The 19,794-nt window shown below is 37.4% G+C and overlaps 1 protein-coding gene across 18 annotated transcripts in view; it reads right to left on the bottom strand.

The window, feature by feature from the left end:
- Positions 1-19,794, bottom strand: part of EMSY (EMSY transcriptional repressor, BRCA2 interacting) — a 48,933-nt gene that overhangs the window by 11,205 nt on the left and 17,934 nt on the right. For 7 of the 18 annotated variants that reach the window (XM_058838462.1, XM_058838581.1, XM_058838571.1 and 4 more), the window contains 10 exons: positions 18,709-18,968; positions 14,027-14,291; positions 11,715-11,984; positions 9,492-9,641; positions 7,569-7,742; positions 5,091-5,227; positions 3,424-3,597; positions 2,280-2,478; positions 835-999; positions 412-570 (listed from right to left, as the gene is read on the bottom strand). In XM_058838462.1, the coding sequence (XP_058694445.1) occupies positions 412-570; positions 835-999; positions 2,280-2,478; positions 3,424-3,597; positions 5,091-5,227; positions 7,569-7,742; positions 9,492-9,641; positions 11,715-11,984; positions 14,027-14,291; positions 18,709-18,968 (1,953 nt within the window). The remainder of the gene's footprint in view (positions 1-411; positions 571-834; positions 1,000-2,279; positions 2,479-3,423; positions 3,598-5,090; positions 5,228-7,568; positions 7,743-9,491; positions 9,642-11,714; positions 11,985-14,026; positions 14,292-18,708; positions 18,969-19,794) is intronic. The other 11 variants (XM_058838617.1, XM_058838472.1, XM_058838491.1 and 8 more) reach the window with 7 other exon arrangements.

Genomic DNA, 19,794 nt, shown 5'->3' with positions numbered 1-19,794 from the left:
GGCTACATTAGCATGCTAAATGCACACCTGGCTTTAACTTGGGACTCCTTCAGTATGTACAACAACTAGGCAACGGTTCCTAGCTTCATTTTCTACTTTCTCCTTACTGAACATTTTCCTTTAAGGGTGGTGGGACAGTCTGTCTTCTACATCCATGAATGGAAAATCTACTCAAGTGGACTATCCTGAAGCAACCACCCTTTGTTTCAGTTAGAAATATTTTCCTTTATGTCCCAGCAAGGCAGATGCAATCTCTGTCCCCTGCACAGGGTCTCAGGACTGGAAGATGACTCATTTCTCTACAGAAAATTACAGCAAAAACACGAAAGTGAAACCTACTGTAAAAAACTCCAAAATTTAGTCCTTAGACTTCAACTGCAAAGCCATCCTCACACTACCTTAGCCACTTACCAGTTGTGATATATTCAGCCACTAGTTCTGACTCTACAACAGCAATTGAAGGACTTTCTGGAGAATGCCTCTTTTCTTGAGTCATCTGTATTGGAACAGCCATTTGGCTCAAGTCAATGGTAGGCTGCCTTGGCTTTGATTCCAACTTTTCCTTCACTGCTTTAGAAGAAAAGCAAAACATAAAATCAACCTTTAATATATAAATCTTCATAACAAAATGAACTTAAAATAAAAATGTAGCAGTTTAATTAAATATAATGAACACTATAGAATATATGCAAACAAACTGATAAAAAGAAGGAATCAAGTTGATTCAAAATAAGTGCTTTTCAATTACAAAATTTATCACAAAAGCCTGCTTAAGCAAAAAAATAACCTCTGAAGTTATACTAAACAATCTCACAATCTCATGGGTTTTCAGACCTGTTGTCTGCTGAAGTTCCAACAAAGCTTTTATTGTGGAAGTAGCTGACTGAGATTCACTGGATACATCCTGGTAAATTATTGTAGGGTTTGTGTCCACAGCAATTTCATGTTCTGACCAATCTTGACTTCTTGAAGCAATCACATGGACTACAGGCTGAGAATCTGTTAGCAAAAAAAAAAAAACAGAGGCACATCATAGAATCATGGAATGGTTTGGGTTGGAAAACCTCATCTCATCCCAACCCCCTGCCAAGGGCAGGGACTCCTTCCATTAGACCAGGTTGCTCCAAGCCCTGTCTGACCTGGCCTTGGACACTTCCAGGGATGGGGCAGCAACAGCTTCTCTGGGCAACCTGTGCCAGTTCAAGTCATCATACAACCATTTTGGGCTGGAGGGCTCTCATCCAACTTCTTGCTTTAAAGCAGGGTGATAGTTCAAAATGATACCAAATTACTCATGCCTTATTAGTTTTGAACGTTGCCAAGGATGCATACTCTCATTCTGCAAGACTTTAGTTTCTACTTAAATTGATTCTTGAAGTAAAACACTGTTGATGTTATGAACAGTTTACAGCAAAAAATAAAAGTTCTGTATCTTAGTTTTTTTTGTAGAAGATTTTGTTTGAAAAGTCAAAGCAGGTTTCTCTGTATGTTGAATTTGCCTTGGATTGAACTTTTTTCCAGAAGGTTTTAGCAGTTCAGGTGATCAGCACATATTCAGCATTCTGAACTAACAGCACCTAAATTTTGGTAAGCTGCTTTAATCTTTAGAACTTTTTGAAAACTTACTTAAACGGCCACACAGACCAACAGTTACAAAATTATATAGCAAAGGTACAAAGGTTGCAGCGAGACACTTGGTTTTATTTGCTGTAGTGATACATATCATGGTCACTCCTGAACACAGGCTGGATTTTGCTTATGCACTATTATTTATGCTCCTCTTACACACAAAGAACATTCTGCATCATGGCTTGAAGCCAGGGCAGAATCCCCATCAGGACTGTATATCTAATACATATCCTTCCTGATACACATAGATGTCTATAAAAGGACCAAAATTTGTGTTTGTCCCATAGCAGCCTTCAGACATGCAGCAGACAGATGCTTTGATGCACTCTGGAAAGATAGTGGCAGAACATGGACTGCCAAAATAACCTCCAAAACTTGCTACATTGCCTACCTCTGGCAGACTCTCCAGGAAGAAGTTGCATTGTAAGAGCAAGCTGGAGCCCAGCAAGATACCTTTATCACTACTTTCCAGGATTAATGAAAGCATATAGAAAGTAGCTCAAAAGAAAGAAAAATATAAAACTAAGGGAACAATGGTGCTTCACTGCAAACAGATGGGGTGAAACCTGTGCTAAAAGGAGACACATAGAGCTCTCTGGGGCAAGTTGGCATGCTTGGAAGACAGTCCACTCATACATTATGTGACAGACCTTGAGAGCTCTGGGAGGATTCTGTAGAAGAAGAGCTACTGTCAGTGTAGGTTTGTGGTTCTTCTTTCACTTCTGGGAGAGATGAGCTTCCTGTCTCTGCTACCCTTGAAGCCTGCTGTAACGTTTCAGTCACCAGCTGTCTGGTTTGTTCACTCACAACTGTTGCTTGAAATGTCACTGGTTTTGGTTTTATGAGGACCTAATTAGAAAGGTAAATTTTGTTTATAGTAAAAGCACTCAAGAAAACAGATCTGAGCAATCAGAGTACAGGGTGCCACTCAGATGTTATGTACACCACCTACATAACATTAATATTTTTACTTAGAAAGTCTATCTCTAAATTCAGCAACTTTGATTATTAAGTCACAAAGTCCAAGTAAAATGGCAATGCACAAGAGTGTACTATTCACTCAGTAATTTGAAGTGTTTAACACAATAAACTAGTAAACAGTTATTTTTCAGGACTAGATAAAAATATTGTGATAAGAGAAAGCTAGGCAAGTGAGCTGGAACATGCACTGCACTAGTAAGGACAAACACTTCCACAATAAATACAGTCTTGAACAATCAAAACACACAAAATGTTACATCTGATAGAAGCTTAGTTCTTTCAAATACTAAGTGCAGCCAGAGAAAAAGCTTAAACTGAAAGCATCCAGAAATAAGCCAGATTCTCTGTATACAGCCCCACCAACTACACAAGGTTGCAGGGACAGCCAGAACAGGTATTAAGCAGAAAATAAACTTCAATAAAACCTCAGATTTGATGGATGACCTATATCCATACTCTGCATCTTTATTTCTAACGGCCTAACCATTAGCTATAAGATGTAAACAAGTATATGGAGCCATGGCCAGACAGTTTCATCTACAGAAAATAAGGGGAAAAAACTAGGAAATTAGGAACTTAAAAAATTAAATTAGGAAATCCTTTTGGCTTGCTCTAGGCTTTCAGAACAAGCTAACAAATGCAGATACTGTGCTTGAGAAATCAGGATCGAGGCCACCTCATTACACCACTAAGTCTCATTCCCCACAGATATGTATTAAACATAGAACAAATGAGAAAACATATTGAAAAATTATTTACTTCCCATTAAAATTTAGGGGTACATTCCAAGAGAGAAAGGGGTCCTCACTGTACCTGTGTTTTCCCTTGCTGACCATAAACAATTTTAGTTGGGATGATTTTGGTGGCTGGCTGGACCGTGGACCCTATTCCTTTTGGCTGTGTAACAATCATTTTTGTGATGGGTCTTGTGGCAGTGATGATAGCAGGTTTTGCTCCTGCTGGCACTGCCTGAATAGTTTTCTCCCCCTGTAGAGAAGTCAAAGTTTACAGGTTAACTTAATGGAATTGTTCAGTGAGACCAAATTTTCAAAAATAAAAATATATGTGAGTGTGTGTACCATGAAATAAATCTGCTGCTACAACTACATTTATTTGATACAAAGTACAGTAGATGAGAAAGAACAAAAGAAGCTACAGTTTTGAATGGAAAAAGCTACCAAAATCCACTTTTCCATTACCTTACCTTTTGAGCAGCTCTGAAGGGGTAAATAAAAAGAAGTAACTAAAAACATGAAGTTTTTTTAACTGGAACTTTCTTTAAATCCTTCACAAATGTTTTTTTAAGATCATCAGTTTTTATTAACACTAACTTTGTCAAGACATCTACAAAACATGAACTGAGGTTCTAAAAAGAAATTATTTAAATATAGATTTTTTTGCATTGTCTTCAGGACCAAGACATTAATTATGTATGGACTTTTCTTCAACCAGTAGTTTACTTCATAAAAAAATGCAGATTCACATCTGTTTCACAGGAATCATTTGACTATAGAATAGTGTTTACATATGACTAGACTCCTGATAGCTTAAGAAGAGCAAAGACATTGAGAATGCTTTTTTAAAGCTCTGCACAGTAGCAAACCAATTGAGTAACAACATTAGTAGCCAGTTCCTACCAATATCCATTAAATAGATGAAAATCCCCCAAACCATACTTGTTTCAAAAATACCATCCCATTTTGGGAGCTACTATTGTGTAATGTCATAAGATTTCCACCTGTCTGCAAACACACCTTTAATTCTAAACGAGGGAAATTCAAAACCTAAAACCAAAATCATAAAAGATTTTAAAAAACCCTTGAGTAGTTCTGCCACTCAAGCAGCCTTTTAAATTTTACAGGACTAAGGCATTAAATCTCACAGTTTTATCTAGGAACATTAATAATTTTCATTTACTAGTACTTACAGATAAGCTCAGTTGTTGCCAGAAACTTGATTCTATTCTTAGGTATACCTCAGGTTATCCAAAAAATAATGCACCACTATGCAATATCCAGGGCACAGGATGTCACAGTGTTACATACCACATTAACTGACATGGTTCCTATACTGTGAAGATAGTTTATTTCTGCCCTTTATACCCAAGAGACAAATGGCTGGAGATGCATTTATTGACACAGGACCCCGGTTCTCACTGGAACAAACAGGCTAAGATTCTAGTAATTTTCATCTCCTTTATTGCTTTAGAAATACAAAATCATTATCCATGGAAAAATAGCAAGTTCTAAAGCTTATATTTTCCTTTACCTTTGAAAACACCCCCAGTTTGCTTTAAGCATGGAATCATATACTGCAAACCACAGTCAGTTTTCAAACATCCCTGACATCAAGGCATGCTGGATCTGTTAACGAGCTCATGCACAATTTGCTTTTAATTGAGCCTTTAGCAGAATGAATGCAGCAGCCACCACACAGCTTGTCACTAGGCTCTATATTTGAGACTTGAAACAATTACATACCCCAGCATTCAACAGTGTTGTGACAACATTTTTGCCTGGAAGCCCTTGAATTGTAGTTCCTTTTCCAGTAGTCTTTTGCACAACAATCACATTGGGTTTCGATGTCATTGGAATTGTAGTGATTTTGGTTGTAGTTCCTAAATTTTTGTGGGAAAAGAAATTATGTGCAGTTTATCACATTTCGTGTATTTCCTTTCACCATGGAAGTTGGTGAGTTAGAGGAATCATTGTACTTAAATCTGACAGCCTATCAAGAAACCAGCAGAATCTGGAATGGGAATTCATGTCACCCAACTCAACGTGGAAAGATTACAAGCCAGCTCAACAGATCTTTCACCTACAGTAAAAACAGGTGTGCCCACAGGAAAATAATGTATTCTATATTAGGACAGGCAACCCCTTCTCACAAGTTACAGTGCAGACTAACACAGCTTTCTCAGGCAAACATGCAGAACTTTTCAAAGGCTAAAGTTAGGGTGGGACAAGGACATCACTAATACTCAACTCAAGGTCCTATTTGCACAGACAAATACTTTTCTACAATTGACCTCTGCAGAAGGATCTACATACTGGGGATGTATCTCCAGTCAAGAGAAACACCAGCTCCTTCTGTTGTAATGTAAGTGATGAGTAGTGGATTGAAAGAAGGAAAAAAGAAAAATATACTATTGTTTCATAACCAGTCCATGAAAGCTAAGTTTAGAAATGTGGTGTTTTTCTTGGTTTTTTTTGTTCGTTTGTGGAGTTTTTTTGGTTTTGGTGGGTATTTTTTTGTTTTGTTTTTGTTTTGGGTTTTCTTGGGGTTTTGTTTGCTTGTTGCTGTTTTTCTTAGCTTTTTTTTTGGCAAAGAGCTGTCTTGGCTATTTCTGTCCCTATGTTAATATTTCATTTATTCCATTCCCTTTATCAGGTTTTTATTTACCTGCACTGACAGGTAATTCTGGTCAGCCTTCCACAGTCTGCAAAAGTACATACACTGGAATCAGTCATCAGTGCCATCAGACTGCCATTGCAGTATTTACTCAGGCAACTTTTGATCAACAATTTATTTCTCCTTCCTCCAGAGGAATGCATGATTCATTTACAATAGAGCTGCAAACCCAAGAATTCCCTTTACTACCTTCTACCCATTAGTCATGCCTGTAGATACTTCACACCAATTTCAGATTAACAATTCTACTAATTTTGGGAAACGGAAGACATTCTGAAACAAGATTATGGTTTATTTAATCCTACTGACTTCAGAGGCTTCTAAAGACTACTCCCTTAGCAAAAACAATTAAGCAAACAGAAAGAAAGAAGCAGGCATGATTTCCAAACTTGTGTTCTTTCAGGACAATTATTGTTATCCTCATCAGGACCACTCACAGGTTTCCCTACATTAGCTGCTTCTCAGGAGAATACTTCCACTTGTGTATAACTCATTACAAGAACTAGAAATTGTCTTAAAAATTCACCATACCCACAACAGGCTAAAATGTTACTTGTTGCCAAAGAAGATGCTGCATTATAACTAAATATAATTTTGTGGAAATCAAAACCTGTAAAACTGCTCCACCAGATTACAACCCAAGAGTGCATTTACTGGATAGCTTGTGCAGCACCTTATGGTGACTGGAGTTGGCTGGCACCATGTTAGGTCTTTGCTAAACAAAGTTGAAGTCCTAAACGTATACTAAGAAATTATTATTGGTGCTAGTGTGCTTGGGCCTGGTCCCAATGAGACCCTGTCTTTAAAGATGATTGAACCACCGAATGTTTTGGGTTGGAAGGGACCTTGAAGCTCATCTGGTTCCACCCCTGTCAAGGGCAAGGACATCTTCCACTAGACCAGGTTGCTCCAAGCCCCATCCCACCTGGCCTTGAGCACTCCCAGGGTTGGAGCAGTCACAGCTTCTCCGGGTAACCTGTGCCAATACAAAACCAGCAGGGAGAACTAGGGCTAGTCAATAGACTAACAAAGATAAGCAGCATGGTCTGCATAAAGCTGGGAGGGAAAGCTTAAGGCAGAACATGGGCTAAAGGAAAGACAGGCTGCCACTGATAAAATATCAAAATACGGTGGAGACTGCATAGCTGAATTTAACACAGTCCATTTTTATTCTGGTTCTTTGGACATGCAGTGGAACAGAGAAGGGCAGCACTGAGATTATAAAATGTTTTAAATTTGGGCCAATAGTGTTTTCTGATCTTTCTGCCCTCTGTCAACATACTAGTCCCCACCCCACATTTCTCCCTCCCAGTTTTCCTTCACATTTGCTGTTTCCTTCTTAAACACCTTAAGAATACCTCACCTTCAAACTCCTGCCTATTACCTTCCTCCTCATGTTCAGCTATTTTCCTTCTGAATTCTCCAATAATGGTCCTAATAACTATTTAGGCATGTAACCCACAGAAAAACCCTGAACAACTAAAGCAAGCCCAAAGGTACTTTTGAAATAGAAGTCTTAACAGTAACAAAAGTACTGGTATGCCTACCAGAAACAATATTACTGCTGATGATCTTCCCTCCTAGAGTAGCCAGTGACTTTGGTACTACCGTAATGATGCTACCACTTGTAGTTTTCACATAAGTAGCAGCCTGTGGAGTTCCAGCCATCCGAGCTCCCAGAGAGGGGCTCACCGTTGGCCGTGTGTATGTTGCTTGAGTTCCTGTTTTAAAGAGAGAGAGAAAAAAAAGTTCACTGTTGCAACACAACCCTCTACTATTATTTGTGGGAAGATATGTTAAGTCTAGGAAAAAAGTGTCAGATTTATTCAAAAATATCCCAGCCTGCAATCTATTACCACCCTTTAAAATTTTTCTGGTAATTTTTAAATCCACAGAGCCATATTCAAGTATATATTAAATTTAAATTGATGTAACAGTCTTCTGAGTATTTTAACAATTGTTCCACAACTGCCTTATTTTAATTCATGTCTTTGTGCATAAGATTGTAATTTTCAATAGATAAGCAAATCCTGCCTGTAGGTTTGCCTCTTGCTACTAGATGCCCAGGAGTCAGGCATCTGATGACATGACCAGAACCCATCCCTTCCTCTCAGGAATGATATTTCTCCTATATGACAGATTGCTTATAAAGAGAACCACAATGACTGATTTACGTAACACCCTTAGGGAACAATATAATTTACAATTTATAATAATTATGCTATTTTATGGATATAGCATACAGCAGCACAAAATAAACTTCTCAACGTAGTATAAATGCTGTTTTTTTAGAACGAGTCCTTTTCTGAATGGAAGGAGAACTGAGTCCACAAAAGAAACTTGTTCAAAAATAGTAACAGCTACACAAACACTGAAATTCTATTCTGCTTGTACTGCTGCAGATATTGCCCTTAATTGCTAAAGATCACAGAGCAAAGCAGTTTGTTTCATCAAGAAAGGTATGTTCACATCCAAGAGAGCACAATGCAGATTTTACCAGCTAAATGAACTGCCAAACTTCTGTTTTTTCTAACGTACTCAAAAATGTATCTGTGGAGTACTTTAAAAGTTATAAACAGAGTATTAACCATTAGTTTATGCTAAGTACATGAGGAAATGGCCTCAAGTTGAGCCAAGGAAGAAGCAGGTAGGATATTATGAAAAAATTGCTCATGGGAAGGGTGGTCAGACATTGGAAAAAGCTGCCCAGGAAAGTGGTGGAATCAACATCCCTGGAAGCATTCAAAAGCCATGTGGATGTGGCACCTGGGACAAGGTTTTTAGTGGTTAACACAGTGGTGCTGGGTAAATGGTCAGACTTGATGATCTTAGAGGGCTTTTCCAACTGTAACAATTTTATGGTTCTAATATTCCCAGCCCACACTTAAAAAAAAAAAAAAAAACAGGAAATGAAGTTTTCTGAAAACCAAGATAAAGCTACTTTTTAAGTTTTCCTCATGCAAGTTTACAATCAGAATAGTCTGCATTATTATCTACTAGAAACACAAATACAATCACATGCCCAGAAAAACACCGGGAGCTTAAATTTCAATTTACTGGTCTTTTTATAAATTCACTGCAGGACTATGAGCAAGTCACATGTCTTTTGAAGTCAATCTATGCAAAACAGGAATGGTGCTTATCTGTCTGCTTGAGTTAAACCAGTATAAATCATGTAATATAAGGTACTACAGAAGTGCAAAGTATCTGTATAGGTTGCATGAAAACTTCCTTTAAAACAAACCCGTTGGGGAAGGAACAATGGTATTTTTATGTACCGATTCAGAGGAATAAAAGAGCACTCAGTGCAAAAATCCTGATCTAGAATAAGTAACAACAGGATTGTGAATGTGCTGTTGTACACACTGTTCAGAAGAGGTAAGTGCTTTTTTTTAAACCCTAAGAAACCATGTTTGATCACCTGTATATCTGGGTTTACCCTCCCTTCCCTTCTCAGAGCCATAACTTACCAGTGGGAGTAGTGACCAGTTTAGTTGTCATGATAGTCCCATTACTGCTAACCACCATAATGGGTGAATTGCTACTGCTGGGCAAGGTCGCTGTAACTGGTTTGGGAAGGATTTTACTGGGCTGCACCTGTTGAGTGATTATTTTAACACCTAGGAAAGGAGAAAGGTCACTGTTAAAATACAGGCACGATAAGTCACTTTCTGAAATGCTTTCTCAGACCAAGGCCTAGTGGGCAAGTAGCCCCACAAGGCTTCAATTCTGAGCCCATGTATTCTTGATCATGAAAAAAGTTATTTAATTTTTGAGGGTTTTTTGTTTGTTTTGCTTAGTTTTGGTTGGATTTTTTTACTCATTTTGCAAGTACCAAATAATAATCTTTGCCCTTTATGTGCCTGTTTCAGTTCCTAGCTACTTCCACTGTCCATTCCATCACTGATTTGTGACATAATTTTTTAATTTTCCTGGTCTATAATACAAAAAACTAGAACTTTCCCAGGAGCCAACAGGTTACAACCAAGATTGAATTGGTTCATATACAATGAACCATCTGGAAGCAAAATAATTAATCAATTCAGTTGGTAAATCCTAATGTGTCATAAGCCTAGACAAACTTCACCAATCTGAATAAATTAAAGAACATTTCTGTACAAGGAGTATTAGTGACTGTAAGGAAGCAACTGTGACACTGGTTAGGGAAGGTTACTTTAAATAAACTGCTTTCTTTCGCCTTGATTTACTGGTTATCTTAAAGCCACAAAGAAATTTGGCTTAAGCTATGACCAGAATGAGAAAGAATGAAGGATGAGGGCACTTTAGTACCTCCAGGATCCTGCTCCCTCTCCATTTTGTACTGGGGAATGGTACCTCTGTGAAACTCACTTCTCAGTTGCAAACCAGCAGATTCACAACATCTGTTCAAAAGTACATCCAGGAGATGTGCATCTTATGATCTGTTCCAAGATGAGGCAAATGCATTGCATTGTGGTGGCCAAATGCCATGGAATACACAACCTGGATGAATCCCATCTAGATGAGGCACTTATATTTGTACACAAGTATTCTAAAATGAAAAATTTTGTCCACTTGAGATGTGGAGCATCCTCAATGTTTTCTTCTCTCTACACTGACAATAAAAACAGTACAGAGCAAGTACGCTCCAAACTGAAAGAAATTGAAATCTTTGCATCATCCAGACACAAAACTGGATAAAAAGTAGTCTCCATGAAAACTGACTCACATCTTCCAGAAAGATTGGTATCAGATGGTATTTCCAAAGAAACTTTTAACTAAAAAGCACAGTGAGCCCGAATTCGTTGTAGAAGACAAGGAAATGAAGCTCATATTGATACTGTTCGGTGGCTGGAAGCCTTTTTTATGTCTTAATTAGTAGCTACTATTTTTCTTAAGCTATGGTCCTATAATTTAAAAGGTAGTTTTATCAAAGGACAGGAGCAGGGCTGTTTATTTTTTCCTTCCATGGTCTGTTTTAATTCTTCGATCTAAATAGTATGATATAAAATAATAATTTTACTGACAGGATTAAAATAAAATACTGATTTTATATTAATATACGTAAAAGTACTTTGCACTTTTATAGCACTTCTTTGAGAACTGGATAACTTTGCAAACTTTATCTCTTACTAGTTCTTGCTGAGATAAAAACTGTGTGCTACAGCAGAGAAAAGACAAGAAAGAAAGATTACATGACTTGCCCAAAGTCAGCTGAATGAATCAATGTCATGAGAAGAATCCAGCCTAACTTCCAGATCTATCTGTATTTGTTTTGACAAGCACCTCAAAAGTATGTTTTGATTTCTGGACAGAAGAAAATAATTAAAACATGGAGTAACTTCTTTTTCCAGGTGATATAGTTGAAGAACTCTTGGATCTTCAAAAAACTGGTGTATTTCAGGTTGCCAATGCTACTTTTGAAGTTATTTACATACCTCTCAACCTCTAAGATAAAAACATATATACATGGTCTGTAATACCTGAACTAAACAAGAAGAGTGAAAGAACCAAATTCTTTAATTACTGTTACTTGAAAACATTAAAACATCCTTCACTATCTACTTATATTCATGTTTAAAGCCAAATCCCGTACTCAGGAAATGATGCCTTCATGACCACTCCCCCATGCAAATTTTGGGACAGAATTCTGCCCTACTTTCCTGAGATGCAGTCAGACCTCATCAATGTGACCCAAGATCAACTCCAACTACCTGATTCCTGTTTGATCTGAATGGTGGGCTTGATGCCAGCTGGCAGCTGAGATTGCTGTGGCTGCTGCTGGGCTACAGAACACGGCACTAGCTGCTGCTGCTGTGGCTGCTGCTGCTGCTGTTGGGCCTGTTGGACTTGGTGCAGCTGCTGTTTGGGAGACTGCTGATGCTGTTTGGGAAACTGTGCTAAGATCTGAGTTGGATTCCCAACCAAACCTTTTGGGGAAGGTAGTCTGGTAGAGGCAACTTTAACTGCTGATGTAGATACACCTGTGAAAGAGTAAAGGGTTTAAGATTCAACAGTGCAATGAGAAAGAAAAATCTTATAATTTCTAAAATAACCTTACATTTCAATTATCTTTACTACTGAAAAATGCATTGATATATGTGAGGAAATAAAGCTCCCATGTAGCAGAAGTGCTCTGTTAGGAGACAACAGAGCCTTATACGGATTTTCAATGTGGCACCAGAACAGCAGCTAATGGAACGACCACAAAACCCAGTTTACTTCTGCACTTTTGTAAGACAAATAATTCAATAATATTTTCAAAGTCTCATCTTTAAGCTTCAAGACAACAAGATACCTACAGTGAAAGTATTTAATATATATATATATAGATATATTTATATTTATATTTATAAATATTTATAACAACCTAGTTTAATGGAAGGTGTTTCTGCCCCTGGCAGTGGGGCTGGAACTAGATCTTCAAGGTCCCTTTCAACCCAAAGCATTCTGTGATTAAACGATTCTAAAATCACAATGACAAAAAGTTGGTAATGGGATGATGTCAAATATCAAACCCACCAACACTGGAAGGGAGTATCTGTTAGCAAAAAAGTTGGTTGGTATTTGACAAAAAATCGAGTAATTGTATGTTATAAAACTGTTATAAAACTGTGGGCAACCTGTTTTGTGCTGTTAGGTTAGGTGACCTTGTAAGTGATTAAAAGAAGTTTGCAGTAAGGTGAAAAGACAAAGTCCCCAAATAAATTTTATTACTTATTTCTGTCATTCCCCTACATAGCTGTCACAACATTTACAGCAAAACCTGTCTTTGTATATAATTCTAAGTTACACATCCATAAGCACCTAAAAAGACAAAGTCCATATTTTATGAAGTAATTTTTAAACTAAATCCCAGTTGTAGTGGAAAACAGAAAGAGATGGCAGTGATAGTGACAGAAATCACTATAAAGGTACAATTCTGGCAATCTAAATAAGCAACCCTTTTTTCACTGCATAATTTAAAATGATTACACCACTTCCCTGGGCAGCTCTTTTCATTCATGAGTTTTAACTTTACATTTGAAGATATTATCAGTTCATGTCACAAAACTTTTCACCAGCATCTTCTGCAAAGACACTGACAGGCTTGGAAAAAAAACCATTGGAGAGATACTCCACATAATGTACTTTAGAATGAAAGTCTCCTCCATGATCAAACCTAACAAAAAAATCAACAGTTCAAACAATATGAAAGCCTGCTCTGAGCCCTTCTGCTCCATAAATTAATATCTGATTAAATTAATACAAGCAATAGGAAAGGAAAATACCTCCTCAACCTGGATATGGCTTCCCAATGTTTTGTACGAGAATGGAAAATATAGACCAGGAAAAATTGTGATGTGACACTTGTCATTGTCAGGCAGTTTTTCTTTCAAGTGCTGCTCACTAAGGCTCATTCATTCATTCATTCATTCATTCATTCATTCATTCACAGCTTCCCTTTCAAATGTTAGCTGGTGGCTGTGAAGCTGAAACAGTCAAGCTGGTATACACAGCTGGAATTTGAAAACAGAAACCTGGGAACTTTAATCAGGCCCACTCAGGTCTTAATCATAAAAGACTTTAAATCTCACAAGCTGATAAAATACACCAATAAAAATACCTTTCAGAATTATCATCTGGGCATGTTAATAAGTTGTATTTACATGATGCTAACTTTGCGTATCTTTGTAAATTGGGCTTTTATGGATGCAATCACCTTCAAACATTGAAAAGATACATTTTTCTATGCACCAGACAAAGTTCTTAAAGCCAGTAATTTTGAGGTTATACTGTTTTAGAGCTAGGTCACACCACCCCACCCATCTTCTTTAAAAAGAGGATCTGCACATTAACTGTTGAAGTACAGAGGAAAACAGTTCAACAAGAACTCTTATTGAGTCTCTTGGATGAGTTTCATCAAATTTCTTTCACATGTCCCGTGCTTTACTCATATGTAAACAAAAAGTGTTTTCCCCAATGCTATTCTCAACGCAAAGTCCAATTCCTCATTGAAAGAGCCTTTATAAGAGAATTGCCATACCTTGTGCTACGGTTGACATAACCACTGATGGTGTGGATGACACTACAGCAGTCACAGCAATAGTATTTGCAGTGCAGGAGGGAGTGGAGCAGCTGCTGCTGCTGCCCACAGAGGACTGGGAAGCAGTGATAACCACAGGCTGCTTTTGAGTAGTTGAGGCAATGACTGATGTTGGGACAAGTTTTGTAACTGCTGCATAGTTGTGGGACTTGGAAAGGATGTTGGGTACAAAAGTTGAGCTTGGAGAGGTGGTTACTATTATGACCTATAAAAAGAAAACAAACAAGAAGAAATTCATTTGTTCCTTGCATCTATTTAGAAGTGTAGAATTTCAGTAACATGTCTGTCTGCTTATTTAGTTTTAGGGATACATGTTAATTAAGAGCTTTTAAGACGGTCGATATCACATGTGCTCACAAAAAAATGTTTCAGCTATTTTGAAGAAGTGGTGATTAACATATCCTTAAAATTCAGATTTTTAAATAAAACAATTATTATCCAATAAAGTAGAATTATCTCATGTCTGAAGGCAAACAGACAGGAATGAATTTGACTTCATTAAAGTGGGCCACGAAGCTTGAAATCCATTTTAAGATAAACTAAACAGATTTCTAGCAAGTTTTAAGTGCCATTCTTCCAAACCTTGTAAAAATATCAAGAAACAGCAATAAGAGAAAATAGATGATTTTTTTTTAACAATTACCAAGCACTTGCTGAGGCAGTAATGGGAAATGCTTTTGATCTACAAGGCTGTAAACAATATTTCATCCATGAAAGAAAAATGGTTTAGGTTAGAAGCAATTTCTGCTTTATTTAGTGCTCTCAATAACAAGAAATTCTCTCTGATTTGTCTGAAAACCATTTGTCTGAAGAGAATAAACACCACCCCAGTGCAAGTTACAACTATGACTCCATGAATCTGATCTGACATAGAAAAACACAGAATTCGTGACAGAATTGGAAGTCTGTCCTTATGCAACTGACCTAGAAAACTAAACATTTATTAAGTATTAAATATGGGGACTGTTTACATAAAGAAATTCCTTTCATTCAACTTATGTGTCCCTTCTTGTACTTACATAGTTAAAATAGAAAAAGAAGCACAAAAATATAACATTTTCAGTTTATCCTGTGAGGATATTGAGAAATTATTTTAGTAATGCTGTTGTCCCAATGAAAAAATTGTTTATTAAAACCTTGGAAATTTAAACTTATTAATGATTCAATGTAACAAAAGCTGATAGAAAAATAAGGTACAAAAGGGGCAAAGAAAACCTGTGTCAGCTCACACAGAAAGTCTTAAACTGCTAGCCAAGCACTACTGAAACCTTGCCTGATAAAGAAATAATATGATAATGACACCAGAAATAGATTTAAGCAACAAATCAAGCAGCAAGAGATTACGCGCTTATAATTTGCTTAAAGAAAAATGAAAATAAATAAATAAATAAATGGGAAATAACCACATGGATGGAATAAAAGCAGCAAATTTCACCACCATGGCCTGTTCTGTGTCTCCTTTCGCCTCAGTTCTTAGTTTGACGGTCTCTGCTGCTCAGATAAAACTTTAAGATCTTGATCTGAGGAAAATCAAAACCTCACTACCTTACAAAGCAGGTTGACCACAACTAACCAGTGGACAAGGTTTGCACATTCTGCTGCTTTTCTACTTGACTGCATTCTCCAGTGAGAACATCTTCTCTGCATCAGTCTTATTTTTGCATTCTTCCTAATCTTGATTTAATCAAAACACCTTTCTCAAATTGCTCTGAGGCTACAAACATGCAGATGTGCTGAACATGACACAGCTTCTTCTAGTATGAGAATTGAAGTAAAAAGACTCTATGATATGCCTGTGGAGTTTTATCCTGTTTCCAAAACTGTCAGTTAACACTAGGAATACTTCCAACTGTCTGAAGTTTAGGGTCAGCTCCATTCCACCCAGGGCAACTAATCTAGGAACACAGTCAAAGGACTACTTGAAATTTAAAAAGGCAGATTATAGGTTAGTGTGAATATAAACTATACTACAACAGGGCAAGTTCAGCATCCCAACTAAGTACAGATATGTAGAATGAATCTGGGCATAATTGCAACTCCTGTAGACCACTGCCTTTCCTTAAGTCCAAAATTATCACTAAAAATTTCTTTATTTAATCAAGGAAGGAATAAAGCCTGTAAAGTATTACAGTTCAACAGTGACTGCTGTAACTATGACTAAGCAGGTTTGTGTCTGTCTATTCTATCTTGTCTTTCAAAATTAACAGAGCAGAGCAAAGTTCAGTAATCTTCAGGTATAAAGTATATCCAGAAAACATAAAATTCAGGTAAAAATTGAAGTATTAAAATTCAAATCACAACCACTGTATTTCTGAAATACTATTCTGTCATGTTTGTTGAAATTATCCACATAATCTCATCATGGGTATTAAAACTGCATACCATCTTCTACAGCAGAGAAACTGCTTGACTTTAAACATACACACACACACAAATGAAGGTGGTAATTCTGTTGGTTTTAATTGTTACAGCAAAATCTAATTCCCAACATGTCCTGAATTTAGTCCTGTCAGCTCTATTTTGAGACATGTCAAAACTTAACCCCTGCAAAAATAAGGTTATTGTAACTGCCTGAAACTTCACTAGCTAGATTCCTTCCGTGTCCTACACAGATGAGTCTATTACAAGAGAATCCAGAAACTGGAGCTGTGACATTATTAGTTGTTACAACACATCTTCCTCCAACCTACTAAAATACCAGAATAATTCAAAGAGCTGGCAAGCAGAAAAAAAGAATTTCATTCATATCTAACAACTTACATTCAAATTGGAAATGTGCTGTTGGATATGAATGAACAAGACTGACTTTTAATTTAAAACTACAAAAGGGGATTTCTCCCACCAAAATCATCCAGTTATGTATTTTAGCATATATAAATCCAATAAAAGAGGGCACTGTGACAAGTTCAGATACAAACACTACTCTGGCTGCCTAACAAAACAGGCACTGATTCTCCTGTAATTGCAGATAAGACAGTCAAATAATAGAATGCAAAGTGAACTCAAAAATCTCCATGTCAGAAGAAGTGGAGAGGCATAACTGCAGGAAAGGTCCTATCAACAGTCCATTCTTCTGGAGGCTTAGCACACTCCATCTTTAACTTCCATGTTATATAGTATCACACTAAATACAACCCTACAGATGTTTAAGGCAAAAGAATTCTTCCTGCACAAATTATAACTTTAATGTGCAACAGGATGGATAGGTTAAGCGATGTAGTAGCTGCCCACAGTGAATTTAATTTGATGGTTTATGCTCATTCATGGATTTCTCTCATACACTTACGTATTCAGAGATGAAATTTGATTACAGACACTGTTAAAGAATAGTGAATCAAATAAAAGCATCTTCCCTGGAGTGGGAAGAGGTCAGAAAGCAAGATCTTTATTGCACATTATTTCAGTTAATATTACTTGATTTTAAAGTTTCCAAAAATCAAGTCACAGGAACTCTGCTAATCTGAAGCAAAGAAAAGCAGCTAAGAAGACTACTAGGACAAATACCATGCAAAGGTTTGAGCTCAATAGTAAACTCTCATAGTTGGGAAAAAATGCTTTTTAGTGGCCAGCCTGCCATAAGTCTGCTGATATCAAGGCAAAATTAATTCCACAGAGACCCTACCTCTCCCTGAAATCTGTTGTAATTAATAGCTGTACCAAGAATTAACTTGGTCTAAACCATTCATCTTTTCTTAAATCTTAAGAACAGGAAAATAGACACAACTGAAATGCCGCCTAAAGAATGGTAAGATATTCATGCCATAGATTAGGCACTTAAAAATCCAAGTCCAATATAAAATTTAAACAAGGAAAACCTTTTCTGCACACTCCACTGTGGTAAAAGCTAGAAATATTGCTGAAATAATGCAACTGATTTTGACCACTATAACACTGTTAATGTAGAATGATAAATGGCACACTAATACTGAATGGAAAATAAAGCCCCCCGGACTTCAACCAGCTCCAAGAGTAAGTGTTATAGACCCCAAAAAACCAGTCTCTATATAAAAGGCTTGGCAAGGGAAAGCCCATGCTACCTCTCCTGGAATTCTACTACTGCAAAGAATAATTATAAATAAGGAAAATAGAAATAAGAAAGATTACCTTTGACCAACAGTTGTTACCATCTGAAGGCTGTTCAGTGGCCTATGTGATCCAGTTCTCAGTGGACTAGTGTCCATATCACAAAACCCAACACCACAAATGGTACTAACTGGTAACCTTGTTGGCAGTCTCACCAGACAGGCCAAGAATTGAATGAGCATGGAGACTGAATCCCCTCTCATCCCTAGAAGTGGTCCCTTCAGGTCAGGGTTGAGGCACATTGGTGGGGCAGTCTGGGGGAAGCTTGCACTCCCGCTGCCTGTGCTGTACCTGTTCTGTGGATAAAAAGAGGGCTTCAGTCTCCACGGCTGTCAATCCAGGTCCTTTCACACACAGGTGAACTAAATTCATACACGAGTTTGGTTTTCCCTTTGTTCGTTTTAAAGAGGGATTAACTTATCCCAAGCGCAATCCTTAAAAAACAGCTAGTCAGATCACAGAAAGGAAGAGTCAAACATCACATCTTATTCATTGATAAAATCAGAGTAAAGTAACATTTGGCAGCTTCCCCCACATACCTTCTGTGTTGTGGTGTTTGTTGTCTGTGTTGAGGGCTTAGTGAAGGTTATTTTCACAGGCGACATGTGTGGTGGTAAGGAGTTGGCAATGCTCTGCATTATATTACTCATTTTGGGGCTCCCACTTACAGGCACTGTGATAGTTTTAGTGACAGGAGTCACTGCCTTCGGGACTTCTTTCAGGAGAACAGGGGAAGAACTAGAAGAATTTGTTCGCCGTCTTTTGCGGGGCTTTTCATCATCATCTGAGCAGCTGACACCTGGAAAAGAAATACTTTTTCTAAATTATGTTTCCCCTGTCTGCAGATCTCAGTGCTTTTTGAAACACTACATCTTTTTTGAGTCTTACACCCTCTTTCAAGTAAGACAAAAAGAAATAAAGTATAAATTTCATCTTATGGTCACAACCAAGCTGTATCACACCTCAGATGCTCTTAGTCCTTGATACGGGCCACACTCACAGTGACATGAATCAGAGCCCAAATCCCCAAGCTACTCAGTTTACTTCTTCCAGTTTGAGTGATTAAAAGAACATGAGAGACAGTACAGGGTTTTCATTACATCTACAGAAGTTTGACTAGTGAGACTACACACACAAGGGGATTTGGATCATGTCACACATATCTTAGTTTAAAACTTTACAGTATTTTGGTTTTTTTTTTGGTGGTGGTTTTGTTCACAGCAACTGGACTATCAAAGTTTAACCCCCTATAGTTTCCTTAGACTTCAGCCTTTTCATCTATTGTCATGTTATATTTATTCTTAACTTAAAGGCAGCACCCTTCTGCCTTTCAGCTCAAGACAACATCTTGAGATATATATTTTTTTTTACTATATATTTTAACTGTGAAGGTCAATCCTCACTTCATCAGCTTTTGCCTTCTTTGGTGCATTTTGTGCAACAGATATAAAATGGCACCTAACACACAATCGTGAAAAACGAAACAAGTCCAGGCTCAAAAGAGTTCTTTCTTCCTCACAATCATGTACTGCACACATAGAAAAAAAAATCTGCTGCAATATTCAGCTCAGCAAAGGATAACAGCATGATTAATGGATCTTAAATCTGTTATGAAACATGCCAAA

Source organism: Poecile atricapillus, chromosome 1 (genome assembly GCF_030490865.1).
Source record: "Poecile atricapillus isolate bPoeAtr1 chromosome 1, bPoeAtr1.hap1, whole genome shotgun sequence".
In the NCBI taxonomy this organism is placed as follows: Eukaryota; Metazoa; Chordata; class Aves; order Passeriformes; family Paridae; genus Poecile; species Poecile atricapillus.
The sequence above is the reverse complement of the archived record's forward strand: the minus strand, read 5'-3'. Positions and strand labels throughout refer to the sequence as shown.